General features: G+C 40.4%; 2 protein-coding genes and 1 long non-coding RNA gene across 7 annotated transcripts in view; 2 read left to right on the forward strand and 1 right to left on the reverse strand.

Moving 5' to 3' along the window:
- glsl (glutaminase like) overlaps positions 1 to 5,618 on the forward strand; it is a 16,702-nt gene extending 11,084 nt beyond the window's left edge. For all 4 annotated transcript variants that reach the window (XM_042110193.1, XM_042110192.1, XM_042110191.1 and 1 more), the window contains exons 20-22: positions 118 to 179; positions 2,810 to 2,950; positions 4,235 to 5,618. In XM_042110193.1, coding sequence (XP_041966127.1) covers positions 118 to 179; positions 2,810 to 2,950; positions 4,235 to 4,331 — 300 coding nt within the window. In that variant the 3' untranslated portion in view covers positions 4,332 to 5,618. The remainder of the gene's footprint in view (positions 1 to 117; positions 180 to 2,809; positions 2,951 to 4,234) is intronic.
- On the reverse strand, positions 2,554 to 10,563 carry LOC121723951. The gene is made up of 3 exons (XR_006035100.1): positions 10,311 to 10,563; positions 10,152 to 10,218; positions 2,554 to 2,909 (listed from the first exon to the last, which is right to left on the reverse strand). It is a non-coding gene; the product is annotated as an uncharacterized LOC121723951 (long non-coding RNA).
- Positions 6,093 to 21,425, forward strand: sh3gl3b (SH3-domain GRB2-like 3b). 2 transcript variants are annotated; one of them, XM_042110196.1, is made up of 13 exons: positions 6,093 to 6,195; positions 15,759 to 15,827; positions 16,194 to 16,266; positions 16,361 to 16,504; positions 17,098 to 17,231; positions 17,995 to 18,153; positions 18,367 to 18,470; positions 18,565 to 18,704; positions 18,945 to 18,977; positions 19,160 to 19,222; positions 19,570 to 19,632; positions 19,856 to 19,918; positions 20,237 to 21,425. In XM_042110196.1, the coding sequence occupies exons 2-13, from the start codon at positions 15,819 to 15,821 to the stop codon at positions 20,443 to 20,445; spliced, it is 1,194 nt and encodes a 397-aa protein (XP_041966130.1). In that variant the 5' UTR covers positions 6,093 to 6,195; positions 15,759 to 15,818; the 3' UTR covers positions 20,446 to 21,425. The 2 variants fall into 2 exon arrangements, with proteins under 2 accessions (XP_041966130.1, XP_041966129.1); XM_042110195.1 differs by lacking the exon at positions 6,093 to 6,195 and adding an exon at positions 11,462 to 11,709.
- Positions 21,426 to 21,475: the final 50 nt, after the last annotated feature.

Below are 21,475 nucleotides of genomic sequence, written 5' to 3' on the forward strand. Positions count from 1 at the left end.
CAGACATGTCAAGACTGTTTGAGAATATTCTAGAGAATACAAATCTCTGCCCTGTGAGAACAGATTTGTCATCGACATCGACATCGCTCATATTCCCCCTTTTTACCGTTTCTGCAGGGTTATCAAATAATGAACATTCTGCTGGCTACCTTCCGAGGAGACCTACCATCCCTGCGCAGGTATTACCACCTGTGCTCTCATTGAGAACACAGTCTAGAGTGTGACCACCCGTGCTCTCACATTGAGAACACAGTCTAGAGTCAACTTATAGAAATTGTGGCACTGAATAACTCTTATAATTTGTCATATAGGGGAGAACAGGATAAGATGAGCCATTTTTTACCTTCTTCGTCATTCTAATGTGTCAAAAAGGTTTTGTTTTGTAACCTTCACACCAAACTCAATGTGTTTCTACAACTTCTGTAGTCAACAACTCTTTGATAACTTGTAAGGGTAAAGAGATTATGCTCTCTGCAAAAAAGTTGGCCTTCTGGCACAACTTACCCCACATGTGGGGTAAGATGAGCCTAGGTGTGGAGTAAGTTGGCCCAAAACGAAACAAAAAGATTTCAGGTAAAACATTTTTATTTTCTTAAAACAGTTTCTACAAACAGTAACAAACACCTAGCCTGGAAAATCCAGACCCTGGTAATCTAGAAAGATTAAGGGTCTGGCCTCGAATAATGTAATGGCCCAACTCGAGGGGCGGCACCAAGCATGCATTTGAAAATCTCACTGCACACAATTGGATAACACTACGACCAATGTTTACTGACCTCCAACGTTGCAGCGCTGTCGTCATCAGTTTAGCTCGCCTCTGGCCCGCCTATATCAGATACGCCGATTTGATTGGTTCCACGGGATGCAAGGGGTAAAGGGTAAAAGTAATGTGTTCTCGCGAGAACTCTGGATTTCCAGGGTAACAAACACCAACATTCAACTGAAAATTTGCCGAATATTCACCGGAAAATTTGGCAAGACAGATTTAGGCCTATAACATTTTTGGTCGCCTGTTTACCTTTGAATTTGCCCATTTAATTGACTTGAATGAGTCAGATTAATTTCCTGACTAATAGACAAGTGGACTCAGTAAATTCCTGATGATTAATTAGATATTAATGAATGAAGTAATACATAAATCATGAATTACTTCATTTACCCTTACCGTAAAGTGTTACCGAAATGGGTAAAGGCCTGTGTAACTTAATCCGAGACTACATACATTACCAACCTAATTCGCTTCAATTATGTAAAATGTAATGTAAATCAGGTTTTATGGCCAAGTATACTTGGGTATACAAGGAATTTGTCTCTGCATGTATCCCATCCGTGAATTAGTGAACACACAGGTCACACATTGAAGCACACATTAACCTGGAGCAGTGAGCTGCCTTGCTACAGTGATGCCCGGGGAGCAGTGAGGGGTTAGGTGCCTTGCTCAAGGGCACTTCAGCCGTGGATGTGGGCATGGGAGACTAGTGCTCAACCTTTCCACCACCCACATATGTCCTACTGGTCGGGGATCGAACCGGCAACCCTTTGGTTTCAAGCCCGAAGACCTAACCAGTAGGCCACAATTTTAAACTTTACATTTCATCACTACACATCTTTCTTGACCCTCAAAAAACACATCAAAGTCTCATTCATCAAATACCGTGTGCCTGCTCAGTTATAACATTTTAACAATTACATTTTTCAAAGGTTTTTTCAGGTAATTAACATAGGCATAATACTAGATTTTTTTTTCTTTTTTCACAGCCTGTATCCTTGATCTATTGGCCAAGGGAGATTTCTGTGAACAATATGAATTAATTTACATGGTATAATGACATCCGCCCAATGAAAGTGCCCAAAATCGCCATTTTGGCAACCATTTTGTTTATGCTAATTGAATGGTTATAAACTCAAAATTCAGCTTGGGAACAGGGCTGGTTGGATTCAGCACACCTTAATTATGTTAAAAAGTCCTGTTCCCAACTTTTACTAAAAAATGCCTCTAGGAAGCATATCTCAAAAATATCACCTGTCTATAATGCCTTTAGCTCTTAGTAACACTAAAGAACCATATAGAATGAGGTCACAAAATCAAGGAAAACTTTAAAAATCTTACAGATGTAATACAAGTACTAGTTAGCTGGCTCAACTTAGCCCAGCCCTGGTCTTACCCCACAACCACCATTTGGAAAGAAAATGCTTCTGACAACAAGCTAAGGTAACATTCACGATTTTATTTAGCCCTCACATCATAGCTTAAAGGGCACCAAACAAGGTGTAATGCTGTGTAGTGTTGTTCTATTCACATTTTCTCTAAATCACCCTAACTCTGGCCATGAATTCAATCTACTTGGAAATCAAAAAAACATATTTTTACACATATATTTTTTACCACATTCCCAAGTGTTGTACCTTTCCACAGATTGTAAGGAATGATTCCCTCTTCCTTAAAATGCTGTCAGATGATAAAATTGATCCTAGAAATGGGGGGGCTCATCTAACCCCTATGCGGGGGGGGGGGGGGGGGGGGGGGGGGGGCTCATCTAACCCCTATGCTCAACTTACCCCGTTCTCCCCTACGGTTTAAATTTTGTTATCTTATATATTGTTGTCTGATGAAACCTCTGGCTAGATGAGACTACATTCTGTTATCTTATATATTGTTGTCTGATGAAACCTCTGGCTAGATGAGACTACATTCTGTTATCTTATATATTGTTGTCTGCTGAAACCTCTGGCTAGATGAGACTACAAAAAAAGCTCAACTGAAAACCTCCACTGTGATCCACAAGCTGTTCTTTCCAAACTGCCACAGGTACTTCCTGTCTGGGGCAGACATGAATGCGGTGGATTATGACGGGAGGTCAGCCCTGCATGTGGCAGCCTCTGAAGGCCACTTGGAGGTCATCAAATTCCTGATGGAGAACACAGGGGCTAGTGGTTTGGTCAAAGACAGGTAATAGGCACAACAGATACTGAAATGCTATTTCAGTTACATAATTAGTTTAGCTCTGCGTAAAAATACACTATTCCATAAAAGACACGTTGGACAATGAATGTCATCCGCTGTACAGCACTATCAAAAACCAAAAGAGCTTGATCAGCTGGAGACTTCGCTCACTGCCATGCACAACTGAAAGGCTGAGGAAGTCATTTGTTCCTAGGGCCATTGAACTGTTCAATGCCTCACTAAAGGGAAGAGGAGAGATAGACTTCTCTGCTTAGTCTGTCTGCCTCTCCACCCTCTCCATGTTTGAGTACTGACTACCCACCACTGCTTTACTACTGTTTTACTACCGTTTTACTAATGTGCACAGCCTAATGTTTTCACTACTGTTTTACTGCTACACTGTTTTTCATGCTATATTGGCACACATGATCAATGGCTGTGGTCAGGCTTCTGCTACAATACTGAATTAATGAATGGCTATAACCCTATTACCTCAACCTGTTCTTGCACTGAAATAGTTTTTTATTTTACCTTGTCTACATTATACTTTACTCTCCTATTTGTCCATATTATTTATGCTGGTCTCTAGACCTTACTCTTGCACTGTTGGACTAATGTTGGACTACTTTTTGCACCTTCACCATGACACTCACTCTCTTGAGCACCTTGCCATGCACACATAACTAAGGACTATGGTTGGACTACTGTTTGCACCTTCACCATGACTCACTCCCTTTAGCACCTCACCAGTCCTGGCCCTGTCACTACAAGCGTCTTATGCTTGATCACCCTCAAGCACATTGGACTTTCTTAATTTAATTTATATAGTGTATTTAGTTTTGTTAGTTTTCTTATCTTCTACTGTCTTTATTGTACAGTGGAGTTTAGTTATATGTTTATACTTATATTTACCATTTGTGCTGTAAGTGCATGTTGTGTGTGATGTCTGTATGCTACTGAGACCCTTGAATTTCCCCTTGGGGATCAATAAAGTATGTATGTATGTATGTATGTATGTATGTATGTATGTATGTATGTGTGTGTGTGTGTGTGTGTGTGTATGTATCTATCTATCTATCTAGTAGCCTAACTTTACATAACAATGTCAATGGCAACACTACTACCCACTTACCTCATGAGAACTGCAATGACTTGAGTTACATAATAAGCAATATATACTATTCCAATAAACTTGAGTTACATAATGAGCAATATATAATATTCCAAAAAGGCATAATCTATCAGTTTGATGATGTTGTAATTGTGCGTTTGCGTGTGTGTTGTTCACAGGTGGGGCAACACAGCAATACAGGAAGCTGTGAGATGTAACCAGAAACAAGCTGCTCAGCTTCTCAAGACATACTCAGAGCAGAGAGAGACCTCATGACCACAGAGACTCAGAGCAGAGAGAGACCTCATGACCACAGAGACTCAGAGCAGAGAGAGACCTCATGACCACAGAGACTCAGAGCAGAGAGAGACCTCATGACCACAGAGACTAAATCTGGATGTCAACAGACATGCTTGTGAAAACCCACGGAATGCACCAGAATTATGCACAACACACCTCAAAAAACACACCTCGAAAAACACACTATGGAAAAGGGTCTTGGTGGGGAATGGATGTACAGATTTCGGAACAGATTGGTCATCTCACACAAGAAAATACAAACTTGCATGCTTTAGAGGCCTAAGAAGAATTAAACAATACTACATACTTGAGATCAGTTTGAACAGTTACTTAATTTAGGCCGGTGCGGTAACAAAATCAAAGTGTCAAAAAGGTATTTCAGTTGCCAAAAATCATCAGTGGTTGTACCGGTACATAAAGTGAAAGTGATCTCAACATCTGGCAGAATTGTTGGAGGTTGCCTTTTTGGTTTCATCCCTTTTGATGTAGTGGCTGTTCCTACTTCCATAGAAGAGCAAAGCCAGAAAATCAGCCAGAAAGGAATAATAGCAAGTTGCTTTGTGTAACCCAGCCTCAAATGTACACACGATGCAATTACAATATTTTGGTACCATTCACAGTAATGTACACTTGCATAGTTTCAGGATTTTCACGATGCCTTTTATTACAAAGAAGTGTTCGGATGACACGTCAGTAGTGCCAGATTAGTGTTAACTGCTGAGGTCATTGTGTTATTTAACCCCACATTATACATGCCTATTCACATTATTTCTGCCTTTTATGATTTGAATTTATGTTTTTTTATTGTATAAAATTGTCATTACTTTCTCTAGCTCTCCCTCTACACTGTATGTTTATGTATGTGTGTTCATTAGCCTCAGGTTTTTAAGAGACTTGCATTATATTCCAATACATTTCTGTAAAGACATTTTTAAAGTAGGCCATTTTGTATCCACTCGTTGTCTTTATATTTTGTCAATTCTGAATATCAACAGTGTCATTACTTGTGGGACAGGACGCAACTTAATGCTGCAGTTTATAAGGTGCAACTTAATGCATGCAGTTTATAAGGTGAAAGATGCATTTTGCAAGGAAGTGTCCACAGTTCTAGTTCTTTCTCTCTGTCTTTATCACAAATGCACCAATTTGAAGTGCCATTAGTGTCATTGAGGTATCAAGTGACAGACCCTAAATATGTGAATGGCTTTATGTTTCACAAATATGAACCCATCAATATTCAATTATAAAGAAATTTGATTAATAGCCTCACTTGACTAATTATAAAAAGGCACACAACTGCACACACTATACACAATGTGATACTCTGTTGCAGGTCAGAAAAATGCAGATTGTTTTCGTCAAATCTGGCCTGTGGCAACTAGCCTCGTTGACACGGGCCCTGCTCAATTGAGAAAATGCCAATTTTGTCCAAAGATCGTATGTGGCAACTTTATAGTAGAGCGAACCTCATTCTTGGAGCAGTTTGCCAGGCACTGATACGCTGATACATTGACTGGCACGTTCAACTACATGCAAGGCTGCGCGGATCTGGGTGAAAGTGATGCATGCTGGATTTTTGAACAATTCCAACATTCATTGTGGTAGGCCCCCCCCAAGCATTACGTTCAACCAGATTTGCGCAGCGCTGCATGAAGTCGAATGAGCCTATAACGACGTAGGAGATCAGGAGGAGTAACACGTAACCCAAATGGCACGCCAACTGCAGTAGCTTGCTAGTGTGCGTACCTTTGCGTACGATTATTGTTTAGAATATCAGTATTGTATTGATTATGCCCTTTCAGTAGCGGGACTAAAGAAACAGTTTCATGAAGCATGCCAGGTAAGCGGAGGACATACCACGGAACGTTCAGGCTGTATAGGTGTTGGCTACAGTGCTGCAGTGCCAAGTTCTTTCAATATTATCTGTCTGCAGAGCTCCATTCTTTTGTTGTAGTTGCATAGAATGTGGCCTTAGAGCGGTGATTTTGGAAGCGTAACAAGTGAATGTAATCTCTGAGGGCTAACCTAGATCCGTGCAGGCTCTTGCCGCACTTATTTGCGCAGTGTCAGTACTCGTCTGCCCCCTTTGAGACTGATATGTGGAGAACAATTTCCTCAACTAATAGTGGCTGGCTATTTTCCAAAGCCGTGATAATAGAAAACTAGGCAAGGACCTTTTATCTGCGTTTGCCTAAAATGTCGTGTAATTTCGAGATGTCAACATCTGCACCGTAATAATTTGGTACCTGAATGGTGCCATTTCAGAAATGCCTCCCTCGTAGTTGGTCTGTATTACATCATAGAAACAAATGATCGATTAATTACATAACTTTGGCCTGTTACCTTGAGCCTTTGGGTGATTAAAAGGAAGTACAATTGTATCATAAATGTTGTCAGTCCGTCTCCACAGCCAGTAGGCTACACTGTAGGCTAGTGAATATGCTGGGCTTGATCAGGGACATTTCTACGAATTCTGGGGGCCCAAGCAAGTCTTAGGGGTCCAAACCAACCCCTCACCCCCAGCAGTTGAAAAGCCTAATTTTTAGACCTTTACGAAATGTGTGAAGCCCACACTCAGATATACAGTATGCCAATATTATATCCCCATGGTCCAAAACACATCTGGTGACAAAATATGCACCTCTCCTATACATGACGTGTTCTACACAAACTAGTGAAGGACTGTTGGACAGCCATCACTCACTTCTGCTTTCTAAGATTTGGGTCACACACTGGTATTGCAAAGCATCTCACCTCTCTCCCATTCTCCTCCTTTGACTTGTAGCTAAACTTAGCAGACCCCTTACCCATAGAGCCTGTCAGTTGACATTGCTACCCCTTATCCATAGAGCCTGTCAGTTGACATTGCTTACACACAATAGATAGATAGATATTTTATTGATCCCTAGGGAAAATGGTCCAAAACACATCTGGTGACAAAATCGCCCCATCTCCATATCCCAGGGCCATGCGGCTGGCTACCAAGCCAAACATGCTTATGGCCAGCATGTCCTAAGAGTTATGGGTGAACTAGTGAGCTAATAATTATATAAGACTACTAATATACTACTTCACTTACTAATATAAGGAGGCGGCAGCCGTGGCCTACTGGTTAGCGCTTTGGACTTGTAACTGCAGGGTTGCCAGTTCGAACCCCGACCAGTAGTCCCGGCTGAAGTGCCCTTGAGCAAGGCACCTAACCCCTCACTGCTCCCCGAGCGCCGCTGTTGTTGCAGGCAGCTCACTGTGCCGGGATTAGTGTGTGCTTCACCTCACTGTGTGTTCACTGTGTGCGGAGTGTGTTTCACTAATTCACGGATTGGGATAAATGCAGAGACCAAATTTGGGTACTTATAAGTGAAAGTACCAATATATATATATTTATACTTTCAGGAGCCATGCATAAATGGGGCGATGTGAAAGTCAGATATAATGAGAATCACCAGTGTGTGCTAAAGGATTTAGTGTACTCAAAACATTTGGGTAACACTTTACTTGAAGGTATTTTCATAAGAGTGATGTGACACTGTCATAACCCTAACCCTAATCCTAACTTGTCATGACAAAAACCGAATGACAGAAGCGTTATTTCATAATCTTTATGAGACCTTCATGACAGTGTCATGTCACTCTTGTGTAGATACCTTCAAGTAAATTGTAACCAATATTGGTTTGTTTGTTGTCTCCAAAGTTTACTAGCTGTGCTGTCGTGGACATGTCTATCAGAGAACAAGCTCAGACAGTCACAGTGTTTGAAATAATGTGTGTGTCATGTTAATCTACAAAGACTGATATTTTTATGTCATATAAACCCTTTTCTGACCTGGTTCACTCAGATGCATTTTCCTCTCCTGCCCACCTCCCCTCTTCTCTCTTGCAGCTTTTACATGAAAAGATGAAAGGAGCTGAAGGAACAACACTGGATGAAGATGTGAACACCTTTAAATTGAATTGAAGTTGAAGTATGAAGAATTTCTGTTTCTGTGAATGGTTATGTTATAAGAGTATGAGGTGACATCCAAAAGTCATAAAGGTCTTTGTAGACTGTAGTTGTAGACTGTTAATACCTTGACTCCTCAAACCTTCTGCCAACCATCAACAGTCATGGGCACCTACAAGCAGCTGCCTAGTGCTGTAAAAGCTGAAATAATCAATGCCCACAAAGCAGGAGAAGGCTATAAAAAGTTAGCCAAGCGTTTTCAGCTAGCTGCCTCTTCAGTTCGTAATGTAATTAAGAAATGGCAGTTAACAGGAATGGTGGATGCTCAGATGAGGCCTGGAAGACCAAGAAAACTTTCAGAGACAACTGCTGGTAAGGTTGCTGGAGAGGCAAATCAAAAGCCCTGTTTTGATATAAAAGACCTTCAGGAAGATTTAACAGATTTGGTGAATACTCCAACTCTTCAGACCATCTCCCAACCATCAACAGTCATGGGCAACTACAAGCAGCTGCCTAGTGCTCTGAAAGAGGAAATCATTGAAGGCCACAAAGCAGGAGAAGGCTATAAAAAGTTAGCCAAACGTTTTCAGGTAGCTGCTTCATCAGTTCGTAATGTGATTAAGAAATGGCAGTTAACAGGAATGGTGGTTAAGTTCAGGCCTGGAAGACCAAGAAAACTTTCCGATAGAACTGCTGGTAAGATTGTTAGAAAGGCTAATCAAAACTCCCGTTTGACTGTAAAAGACTTCCAGGAAGACCCAAGAACAACAGGTCTGAAAAAGAAATGTGTCAACCTCACCAAACAAATAATGGATAAAATATATATCACTGAGGACCAAGACACACTTGAGAAACTTTCAGAAAAATTAAGCACCCTGCTGGAAGACCTCACATCTCCTTCCAGTGATGACAACGGATTGCCACTTCACATGTAAGCAGGGTCAGAGTTTCTTTTGCCATTCCAGCCACACTGTCACATAGGTCGACTGAAAGACTGAACTCCAGGTAATTGAACAGAGTGGGAGCCCATGCTGAAAGCGTGCCATAAGCCCACAGAGTGGCAGGCCTGTAGATTCAGTGGCTATCACCCCCCCCCCCCCATACAGGGTCAGAACTTGAATGTTGGTTCTGGAAAAGGTGAATGTGATTCCTTGGATCTGCCCTGTTGTGCCTCATATGCTTCCTTGTTTGTAGGATTCTACAGCCCAATGCCCTCCTCAGGCAGGCTGTCTCAGTTTGAACTTTATAGTCTTTTAGTGGAATATCTAATGCAAGTGTGCAAATTTGCTGTGGTTTGTTGTTTGCTTAAATATTTGTTTAAATGGCATAAGTTTGTATCATGGTAACATGTGTGGGGTTAGCTCTCAGGCTTCTAATAAACAATGTACATGACGTAAATGTAATTCCTGAAAATAGAGGTTACTATCTCAATGTGAAACTGTGTTAAATGTAAATGATGACCATTAATGCATTCTGTATGGGTTTAAAATCACAATTCAGAAGTGTTTTAACATCTTTACAAATCTGCCCATCAGTAGCAAAGTAGTTTGATAATACTTGACATTGCTGTACAGGTTTTCAGTCTCATGGTTTAAGCTGCATTAGCAGAGGTAGACCTTACTTTTATCCATTAATTCCAACCAACGGATGCTCAGTACAACACATGACCTTCTTGACCCAGATTAGTACATTCCTGATGAGAATACAGGAGTGAGTTTGTCACAGACAGGTAACAGGCATATTGGATACTGAAAAGCCTTTTAATTTACTTAATTATGTTAGCTTCTTGTAAAAGTAGGCCTACAGTAAGTTCTGATATATTGTAGGCCTACCATATGTTATAAAAGACAGTTTACCATAACTGTAGTCTGACTTTCTGACAGTCAGTGGCAACACGTCACATTCAGGAGAACAGCAGCTGAGCTGTAAAACATAAGTGTACCAGTTAAAGGGGAACTTGGCAACTATTTCAACTTAATAAACCCATTTAGAAATCGTTTGGATGATTACATGACCTGTTCCGGTGAAAATGGTGACTTTCCCCGCTCCCCCTAGCGTCCCCAGGCGGAAAACCAACCTTGCAACATTAGCCTACCGTCCAGGTAAGAGAAGTGGGAAACAAGAAATTTGTTTTAAATCGTGCTTCTTACCTTGTAACATCCACATTGTTCTGCCGAACTTATGCTAACCGTTTCGCTAGCTTTTAAACAAATCCATGTGCTTTCCAGTTTGAAATATAATGCACTTCTTCAGCAGGGGGGAAATATATATAATCCTATGGGGGCTTTAAACAATCACAATATCATTGTTTTCTAATTGTGTGCGCTAAGTTGTGTGATGTAACCATAAACAAGCTGCTCAACTTACTCAGAGCAGAGAAAGGCCTCATGATTACAGAGACGATCTGGAAATCAACATATGAAAACCCACAGAATGTACCAGAATTACCGTACCTCACAACTTTCATAAATGAGATTAGTTTGAGCAATTAGGCTAGCCTACTTAGATGGTGGTGTGGTGATAAAAACAAAGTGCCAAAAATCATCAGTGGCAGGACATATCTATGAAGTTTGTTTTGTGTAACTCATCTACACAGGTCCCCAACACTTTGCGTGAGTTAACAAGGTTGATTGATGACCTTAATTAGACTGAGCAAAGGGCAGCAGATAATTATTAACTCCACCGAAGATTAGAACACCTTCAGTATTGTCTGGTTCCACTGTCCCAAATCAGAGTAGCAGGCCTTCAGTATAAGATCCGATAGCCTAACTATCAAATAACAAACTGCTTCATGTATTTACCAGTCGTGCAGTTTACATTTAATATAGCAACGAGTCTGTTCCTATTATTTTTCCAGGGTTTCGACTGAGAAGTTGTGTGTTCAAAGAACGAGGTGGAAAGGAAGCAAGTAGGCAGGCGTTCATGTGTACTCAAGTATGCCAGCGTAATATAGTCTGCAATGTTGCCAGATGTGTTGCCAGATGTGGCAACATCCCGAATATGATTTGAATTATTAATTTCTTTGTCTTATAAGTCAATGACGGATTTATTGAAGTAGCCATTACTCATTTTCGACTTCAAATTCACAATCTGTTGTGAAAGATGGTGTTTTGAAGGGTATCATGTTGGCAGGTGGTGGGCTAGTTGATTATATTCCTCTCATACTGGCAACCATGCGGCACCACGAATCTCGGTCTGGGAGCAGCTTGTCAGCGCATTGATACATTGCGATGGAGGAGGTGGAGTGCGATGTGGACATATAAATTACCGCGTCACCTGTCAAAGGCACGCCGACTACATCATACATCGCCAGCATGTGCGCGTAATATTTGCACGTGATTAATGTTTTGATCATCAGAAGTATTGGCCATGTCAGTAGCGGGACTAAAGAAACAATTTCATAAAGCAAGCCAGGTAAGCGGAGGACCTCGCCTAGTGTGCATGGGCTGTGGAGTCGTAGGCTATGGTTGTGCAGTACAGTGCCGAGTTGTTTTGATATAGACTACCACAGAATGTGGCGTTATGGTAATGTATTTTTATGTTGGGTGGGTGGGAGAGAGAGGTGTGATTTCGAAAATGCTACACGTGAGGACATCTGTGGGGTAACCTAGATTGCGGTGCAGGCCCGTGTGTGTGTTTCTGCACTTCTGTAGCCGCTACGCACGCACTGGCAGTTTTCTGTCCTGTTTGTCACGCAGATTTTAAGAATAGTTTATAGCAACTTTAAAGTGGTTGGTTATTTTCCAAAGCTATGGCGATACAGAATTAGACAATTCGACGGTGCAAGAGGACTCTTGTTTTGGTCCTAAATAAAGTGAAAGGAGCGTCAATCCGAGATCTCGATATGTGTCAGTTGTTCGTCGTAGTATGATGTGACCTTGCGATGGTATCTTTGTGTATTTCGTCCTGACCTTGGTTTTTTATTATAGGGACACCACGGATAATTACCTTTATACGGCTCCTGAACAAACGCGTAATGGACCTAAAGTTGCGTAGGCTATAGGTCACGTGATGTACCCCTCCAACCTGCCTTCAGGTGGTTAAAAACAAGGACACATTACATAATGTCAATACACTTATCACCGTTTAAAATATTTAAATGTAGTTATGCATCAGCATTGTGATTAGCATTGTGTCTCACAGGCAGTAGGCTACACATCGCATAATGAGTGTTAATCTATGCTGGATATAATCTGAACAGGCCTAGTTGCCTCTCATGATCATCTCTGTATGCAGAGTGTTGCTGAGACTTCCCTCACCCTGCCTGCATGGCAGCATTGAATTACTGCAGAGGTTTGAAAAAGCTGCCAGAAGGACAATACATGCTGTAGATTCCCTCTGGAGTGCTGGGATTGTGGCCAGGGAGGGCATAGATAGTAGACAGGCTCACGTACAGGTGCTGAACACAGACATTCACATGCGCTTGGGGACTTGGAGTCAGATGTGCTGTATTTGCCTCTTGACAACAACTGAAGTTGCTGAACTCAACAGTATAGACCTACAGCAACATACATCAGGAAAGACAAATGTCTGTAAGGTGTTTTCATTATTCAGTATCCCTATCGGGGTGATGTAATGATGTTTTTACACTTTACAACAGACACTGTACCCTTTCATAAAATAGTTCTACAGACAATTCCCTCTCCATCAGCCAGTAATGGCAGCCATAATCCTCTTATCATGAGGCCCTTTGCACACCAAACTAAATTCTTGACCTTAATAAATGCTGCCATTCTTTAACACAGTAGGTGAATGTCGTTAAGCAGCATGTCTCTATAACCAAGTTTGCCTTAAACTATAAGATCATTGACTTTTTACAGTATGTTCTAAAGCTCGCCTTTTTAGTTGATGACAAGACTAGCATGGCAAATATAATCGTCATGACTTCAAATATTTTGGAACACGTGGTGATAGAAATACAGCCTCTACTGTACCTGCGCTACGAGTCAAATCACGCTGGATAAAAGCACCTAATACTGAATATACCTGCACTGGATAAAAGCACCTAATACTGAATATATACCTGCGCTGGATAAAAGCACCTAATACTAAATATATACCTGCGCTGGATAAAAACACCTAATACTGAATGTATAATACTGCTCAATCATTATTGAGCCATGGGACAACATTATGCAAAACTGAAAAAGAAAACATGTAATTATTGCACTGCATGTATATTTAACATGTTCTACTGTATGTTTTGATACAACCTCCCTCCTTTAATGTAAACATGCCTTAATCTGACTCATGGTCAACATGACCAGATAGTGCTGATCAGTTAGGCATTATTTTTACCATTTATGTTGTTTATGTAGTAGCCATTTTGTGTTTTTTATTTGGATGTTTGCTGAACCATTAGAATATAGTTATTCCTTGGAAATCCTTTGACCATGTTGACATGTTGGTTATGGGATTTTGCAGACGCCTATGTCCAAAGCGACACACAAATACAAAAACAACATAATAATTAAAGATTTAACAAGGAACAGATTAGAATGTTGGTCAAACTATAATAAGGAGAATAGCAATAATAAACAACAATGTCGATTCAATCAATAGCCTTATAAAATAAGCAATGAAAATGAGGGAAAAAGCAATAATAAACAATAATGTCCATTCAATCAATAAAATAAAAACCAATGACATGGTAAGACTATATTAGGAGAATATCAATAATAAATAATAATGTCAAATTAATCAACAGCCTAATGGAAATAAAACAATATTATACAAATCATAAGGCATAAGAAGCGCTTAAAGAACTAAGTGCATATTGAACAGGAATGTCTTTAGACCCCTTTAGACCCAAAACTACCACAGGAACGGAGAGCACTGGGCAACTCATTCCACCAACATGGAGCCACTGAGGAAAAGAGTCTTGAATTAGACCTAGTGTTTAAGACCTAGCGTTTATGACTGGTCGACACAACAGATAGATAGATAGATACTTTATTGATCCTCAGGGGGAAATTCAAGGATTCAGACGCTCATCAGAAGACCACAGTGGGCGGTTGGGGATGTACACCTTGATTATTGAGTTAAAATAACTAGGAGCAGATCCAGTCAGTGTCCTATAGGCCAAAGTGAGACATTTAAATGTAATTCTGGCTACTATAGGGAGCCAATGGAGAGTAACTAGGAGAGGAGTTACATGTGTCCTCTTTGGCTGATTGAAGACCAGGCATGCTCCAGCATTCTGAATCAGCTGTAATGATCTTATTACACAAGCGGGTAAGCCAGCTAATAGTGAATTACAATAGTCCAGCTTGGAGATGACCATGGTTTGAACAAGAAGTTGTGTGGAATCTTGTGTCAGATAAGGTCTGATCTTCCTAATGTTGTAAAGCATAAACCGACATGATTTTGCAATAGAAGCTACATGCTCAGAGAAGTCGGTCATCAATTACAACGCCTGACATAGAGTAGGTTGGATAAATTAGCATTAATGTTTGAATAACATTAAGATGTGGCCAGGGGCCCTTCAGAATAACAGCTGCCCTTGATATTTTACAACATTTGAATGAATAATCTTCTTTTTTTAAATCGTAAATACATTGCTTTGTTATACAATGTAAAATTGGTCAAACTAATGAAAACCCCATGAATGTGTAGGTGTGTCCAAACTTTGTTATTGGTACTGTTTGAATGATTAAAACCTCCTCTTTAAGTTGTAGGAAGTAGTCATTAGGTGTCAAGATATTGATATTATAACTAAATAAAAAACAAAATTTCAACATTATGCAAATCTACAGCAAAGATCTGGTCTGTTGTTTGGTCTCTGCCCATTCATAACTGATTACACCTCTCTTTAACAATAGTACAATTCAATTGCTTGTAATCTAATCAGCTGATTCACTAAAGCAGGAAATAAACAAAAGTATAAATTCATCAGCAGGTCTCCAGTAATTTTATTTATTTTATTTATTTTATCAGGAAGCGAACATGCTTATGAAAACATGCATGGTGCATGGTAAACGTGTTGGGTAATTGATAGGGTAAATGGGTTTTGTTTCCTCTTGACAGTGGCCCTGTGGTTTAAAACTTGTATGCATATGCTCAGTCAACGCACAAGTCTGCACAGACACAACATTTTGATGTCACATGGATAGTCCTTGCGGGCCATCCTGCTGATGAAGTTTGTGTCATGCGCAACTCCGATCTAAACATAGTTATTTCCACGGGAGTATACTTTTGACTCAAAAGAGAATTCCGGCGATATTTCACATAGATCTCTGTTTCATGAGGTCATGCACTGAGTACTGTCAGTACGGAAAAAAAACCTGTCAGTTCTACCGACCTCGAGTTGCTGCAGCCAACGGCTATATGCTGCCAGCCCTTCTCCTTTAGAGTCTTAAGTATACATTCTCCTTTAGAGTCTTAAGTATACATTCTCCTTTAGAGTCAGTGTTTCTGTGAGAGGTTCTGTACATTCCTCCTTTCTTTCCTCTTCTCCTTTGCAGCTACTAAATGAAAAGATTAATGGGGCGGAAGGAACCAAACTGGATGAGGAGTTCCTCAAAATGGAAAAGGTTGGAAACACTGAAGTGATTATTAAGTATTAAGTATTAAAGATTCATGTTTGGGTAGATCTAGTAGTAGATCTATCTCATTTCAGTAGATCTATCTCATTTCCCCACTCTGACATATAGTAAATATATCCATCTGATCCTATGTTCTGACATACAGTAAATATATCCATCTGATCCTATGTTCTTGTGGCAGTCATTTGTCCATCTTAGGTAGACCCTACATACGTAAAGAGATGACATATTTTTCTTGCTAATTTTCATTGTAAGAATATAATGCCTTGTAAACTGATTACCTTGTTGTTACACTGTATACATTGACAAAGTGTGGTCTAGCTTATATAGCCTTTTTTGTGTGTTTGACTTCAGAAAATTGATGTAACCCATAAACTGGTTCTTGAACTTGTGCCAAAAACCACAGAGTACCTCCAACCGAACCCAGGTAGTGTACCGTGTCCTTCCCTTTCAGGCTCATATTCCAGTGTCCATTTGCAGGTTTGGACCGTTTACTTAACTCCCATTAACTTGATTTTCAGCTTGTAGAGCCAAACTTGGTGTGCTCAACACCGTCTCAAGGATCCGTGGGCAGGTGAAGACTGTGGGTTACCCCCAAACAGAGGGGCTTCTGGGAGAATGCATGCTCCGCTACGGCAGAGAGCTCGGGGCTGACTCTGCCTTTGGTATGTGTTTATTTAGGAATGCATTTCACCGTATTCATTTAGGAATGCATTTCATTATATTCATGTAGGAATGCATCTCACTATATTCATGTTGGTCTATCAGTGCTCCACTGGTATCAGTGTTCCTAATGAGATTCTGCTCATCTCTGATGTGGTTCCATGTTGGTGGAATGAGTTGCCCAGTGCTCTCCGTTCCTGTGATAGTTTTGAGTCTTTTAAGAGGGGTCTATATATCTGTTCAGCATGCACTTAGTTCATTAAGCACTTCTTATGTGTTATGGTTTGTATAGTATTATTTTATTTTCATTAGGCTGTTGATTAATTTGACGTTGTCTATTATTGATATTCTCCTTAATGTAGTCTTACCATGCTATTGTTATTGGTATTTGTATGTCGCTTTGGACAAAAGCGTAACCATAACCATAACCATAATGCAAGAGGAAAGATCTAGGTTAACTGGACCTAACTATATGTTCTCTGTTACTGAATTCAAATGATGTTGTGGAAGTGGCTAGTGTTCTGTTGTGGAAGTGGCTAGTGTTCTGTTGTCATGGTATTCGCTCTCTGTTCACACTTCCTGACCCTCCTGGCAGGCTGCGCGTTGGTGGACATTGGTGAGGCGCTGAAACAGATGGCCCAGGCCAGGGACGTCCTGGACGTTCAGGTGAAGCACAGCTTCATAGACCCACTCCAGACGCTACAGGAAAAGGACCTGAAGGAGATCGCGGTGAGGCTCAGTGTTGACCGTGTTACTGAAAGGATGCTTAGCGGGGCCCTCTAGAGTCGTCTACTGATCAGATGCATACTGAGTCGTCTATTGATCAGATGCATACTGAGTCATCTACTGATCAGATGCATAATGAGTCGTCTACTGATCAGATGCATACTGAGTCATCTACTGATCAGATGCATACTGAGTCGTCTACTGATCAGATGCATACTGTTTGTATGACTTCCAAAAGCTTATCTAGTTTAAGACATGTGTGCATGCCAGCCACAATCCCTTACTTCTGTTATCAGTAGTTTGACTTTTTTCTTGTAACGGCTTCCTCCAATAGTTAATATTTAGCTCAACTGATAGAGGTTCTCACACTCCAAATACAACACCATGTCTGGTCTCAGAGCAATCACACAGATAAACTGTGGAACTTGTAGAAGGCCCTGACATCCAGCAGGAGTCTCTCAGAGCAGTCACACAGATAAACTGTGGAACTTGTAGAGGCCCTGACATCCAGCAGGAGTCTCTCAGAGCAGTCACACAGATAAACTGTGGAACTTGTAGAAGGCCCTGACATCCAGCAGGGGTCTCCCTTCACATGCTTTTCCCCATCTTCCTGTCTTGTTTCTTTTTGCTCGATGAAGAGTTAACCTCAACTCCCTTGATTTCTGTGCTGTTTTTTCCACAACCCATGTCTTATATTACACATTTACAATATGAATTCATAGTGTGTGTAATTTCTCAAGGTTCAGATTTTGGTTCACTTCTGTAGTACCACTTAAGGAAGATGGAGGGTCGGCGGTTAGACTTTGACTACAAGAAGCGACGCAAGGGCAGAATCAGCTGTCAGGAGCTCAAACTAGCCTTCGAAAAGTTTGAGGAGTCCCGGGATCTGGCAGAAAGAAGCATGTTCAACCTTCTAGAGAATGATGTGAGCCAAACCTTAATTCCATTTCAGTGATATCAGACACTTTTAAGTTTCTTTACACAAAGCTTCTTCAGATTCAGCAATTAATATTCCCTCTTTTTTTTGGTAGTTACAAGACAAATAATTTTGTGTTTGTTAAGGAACTTGATATTATTTTGGTGTTCTTGTCATGGATTTGTGTTGTAAGAAAATAGCAGTGCCTTTGTGATCCTGCAGGTGGAGCAGGTGAGTAACCTGTCTGCTCTAGTAGAGGCAGCGTTGGACTACCACAGGCAGTCGTGCCTGATCCTGGAAAACCTGAGCAGTGTTCTCCAAAACCGGTGAGGACACGGTGCTCCAGTGTTGCTGTTGTTACTGTTACTGTTGTTGCTGTTTTGCCCCTGTTGATATTTGTTATTCTTAAATTGGCAACAGATTAATTATTGCAAGCAACCGGCCTAAGAGAGAGTTTAGCCCAAAGTCTGTCACTGGTAGAGGAAGCCACGCTGAATGCAATGGATTCTCCAACACCCCTACCTTACGCATATCTGACAGCTCACCACAACAGTTTTCAGGTTTGCCACTGAATTCATCTATATCAACTGGCATCAGTAACTGTGAAAGACACTCTCACTAGCAATATAACAGCTCACTCACTCTGTAACAGCCGGTTGGTCTGGTTTACACTCATAATAGTATATATATACATTACAATACATCACATTACATACATATACATAACATTACATCAGTCACGTCGTTATATCACATTAAAATGATTTGAAATGATGAAAAAAATGTTTTTCCAATCACAGGTGTTACGATGAATGGTGGTGTGAATGAAAAAAGTAAGTCCTGAACCTCCCCAACCCTCCTTAAGGTGCCACCCTGATTAGCTGCCCATATTATATTGCCTTTATCAAAAACCACTACTGCTGTAATACATATTTATGAAGCTTGAACATTTTGCATCATCACCTGCTATGGAGACACAAAGAAGATAATGTCATATATTTTCTCTATTTAAAAGCATTTTCTACAGCTGATCCGTTCACAAGGTTACCTCCAAGGCCAGAAAGTCCTCCACACACAAGTGAGTTGCTCCCTTTGATAGATACAGACCCAAAAGACATGTTTTTAGATTACAATGTGTCAGTGATGCACTGTATGTCAAACCAGGCCATAAACGCAAGGAAATGGATGATATATCACCATATATATAGCACAATGTATGTCCAGGAATTTTTACAAACTCAGACGCCATGTATTAAATCCTGCACTACATAACAAAAGTGGTATTGGAGAGAGAGAGAGAGAGTGTCCATGTCTTATGTGATGAATCACTCTTAGAGAGAGAGTGTCTATGTCTTATTTGATGAATTACTCTTAGAGAGTGTCTATGTCTTATGTGATGAATCACTCTTGCATCTGTGTGTATAGTATACTCCACAGTGGACCAGATCATGACCTCACCCCAAAGGCCAGAAAGTCCACCCAATAGCAGTGAGTAGCAGAGAATCCTTCAAAATGTTTATGAAATAAATTTCAAGAGAAATTGCTCACTTGCCTAGTTTGAAGCCAACCAGTAATCCAATTCAGAAGTTATGTCTTGGTTGGCTCCAAAATAAAGAAATATTCTTAAATGTACTGTGTTGTGTTTTTCATTGTAACGGTAAATGTATTTCAGATTGTATTAATCTCATATCATGTGCATGTGTATCCACAGTTTACTCTACAGTTGATCAGTTCACGTTCCTGTCCCAGAGGCCTGGGAGTCCTCCAAGCATTAGTGAGTGAACTGCACATCCACTAGGTTTCTATTCTATTTCCACACTGTAGTTGTTATCTCTTCAACAAATGTTAACTTGTCACTGCTCCAACGTGGATATTAAGGTTGCAATATTGCCTTGAATTCTTAAAGCACACAATTTCAAAGATCTCAGTTTAAATTCTGTGTGTCAGCTGAAGGTTTGAATATTGAATGCTCTGGTGTGGTGAAGAAGCTGTGAATATGACTTGGTTTGAACTTCAGCGGGAAACCAAGACCTATGATCTCTGTCACCCTTATCCATCCTTTGGTGACCTGCTCCCGCTGTGTGTGTGTTAGGTGAAGGAGAGTCCCCCCTGGACCAGCCCTGCTGCCGCGCTCTCTACAACTTTGAACCAGAGAACGAAGGTGAGCTGGGCTTCAAGGAAGGCGACCTCATCATCCTCACCAACCAGATCGATGAAAACTGGTACGAAGGCATGATCAGTGGCGAGTCCGGCTTCTTCCCCATCAACTACGTCAACGTCCTTGTGCCTTTGCCCCAGTGAGAGCAGAGCACGCCACCACGACCAGCCACATCATGGACCCACCGCCTCACCACTCACGTCCGACAGAGGTCACATGTAGACACGGAGCACACCAATAGGCTGCGATCAAGGCTGCTGTACAGCAAGAGATCACTTTCACACGTCTTTTCAAACTATATCAGGGGTGGACTATGGAATCTGTCTCTGTTATCGTGTGCAGAGGCCCACATATTTAAAAATATGCTAATGATTGTTGGTTTGTTTACCTATAAAAAACACAATGTTTTCCTCTCTTCTCACTTTTGTTCATACAGTTATAAAATATGATTGTAGATTAATCGAATTTGTATTTTAAAATGTGACTTGATGTTAGCACTTTGAACACTAAGCGGATCTTTTGACCCGGGTTTTTATTATGCAATGTGAATTAAAGTAAGCCATTATGTGAACAATTCCTCAATTTCTAAGGTATATGTTGAGAGATAAGTCTGTATACAATATATATTGTTCAGGTTATTAGAAATTGCCATGTAAACAAAAACAACATAGCAGCACCATAGTGGAGATATCCTTTATTCTTTAGTCTTTAATGTTTTGCTTTGGTCATTTATCTACTGGATAAATATGGTGCCAAATATAGAAACACTTAGATGAAAAACGCTTTATTATTTATTGGTATACACCTAAGTAGCCTAGTGTAACAGACATCAAGGGAGATGCACCTGTCTCTATAATGCACTTCTGAAGCACTGCAATTGTTATGTTGTAATGAAGAGCTATTTCTTATAAATTAAGGTACATGCATTGTCACAGTGTGTCTTAAATGCTTATTGTTCTAATATTAGTTAATTGTTTGCAAGGTGCCAGCACCACATAGTTACATGCTGACTGATATCAGATTTAACAGTAAGCACATACCCTTTATGAACTGACTTTGACTGTCTACACTTGATTTTGTTCTCTTTAAGGGTAAATAAACGCCAAAAATGTTGCTGAATAAAGTATGAATAATGTATGTTTTATTTCTTCTTTACATCTTTAAATTGATATT

Source organism: Alosa sapidissima, chromosome 11, assembly GCF_018492685.1.
Source record: "Alosa sapidissima isolate fAloSap1 chromosome 11, fAloSap1.pri, whole genome shotgun sequence".
Taxonomy (NCBI): Eukaryota; Metazoa; Chordata; class Actinopteri; order Clupeiformes; family Clupeidae; genus Alosa; species Alosa sapidissima.

Coding starts and splice junctions, on each gene's coding strand:
- sh3gl3b (XM_042110195.1), top strand. CDS start 11,665: ATGTCAGTAGCGGGACTAAAGAAACAATTTCATAAAGCAAGCCAG. Junction 19,633..19,855: donor AGAAAGTCCACCCAATAGCA/GTGAGTAGCAGA, acceptor GTGTATCCACAG/TTTACTCTACAGTTGATCAG. Junction 19,919..20,236: donor TGGGAGTCCTCCAAGCATTA/GTGAGTGAACTG, acceptor TGTGTGTGTTAG/GTGAAGGAGAGTCCCCCCTG.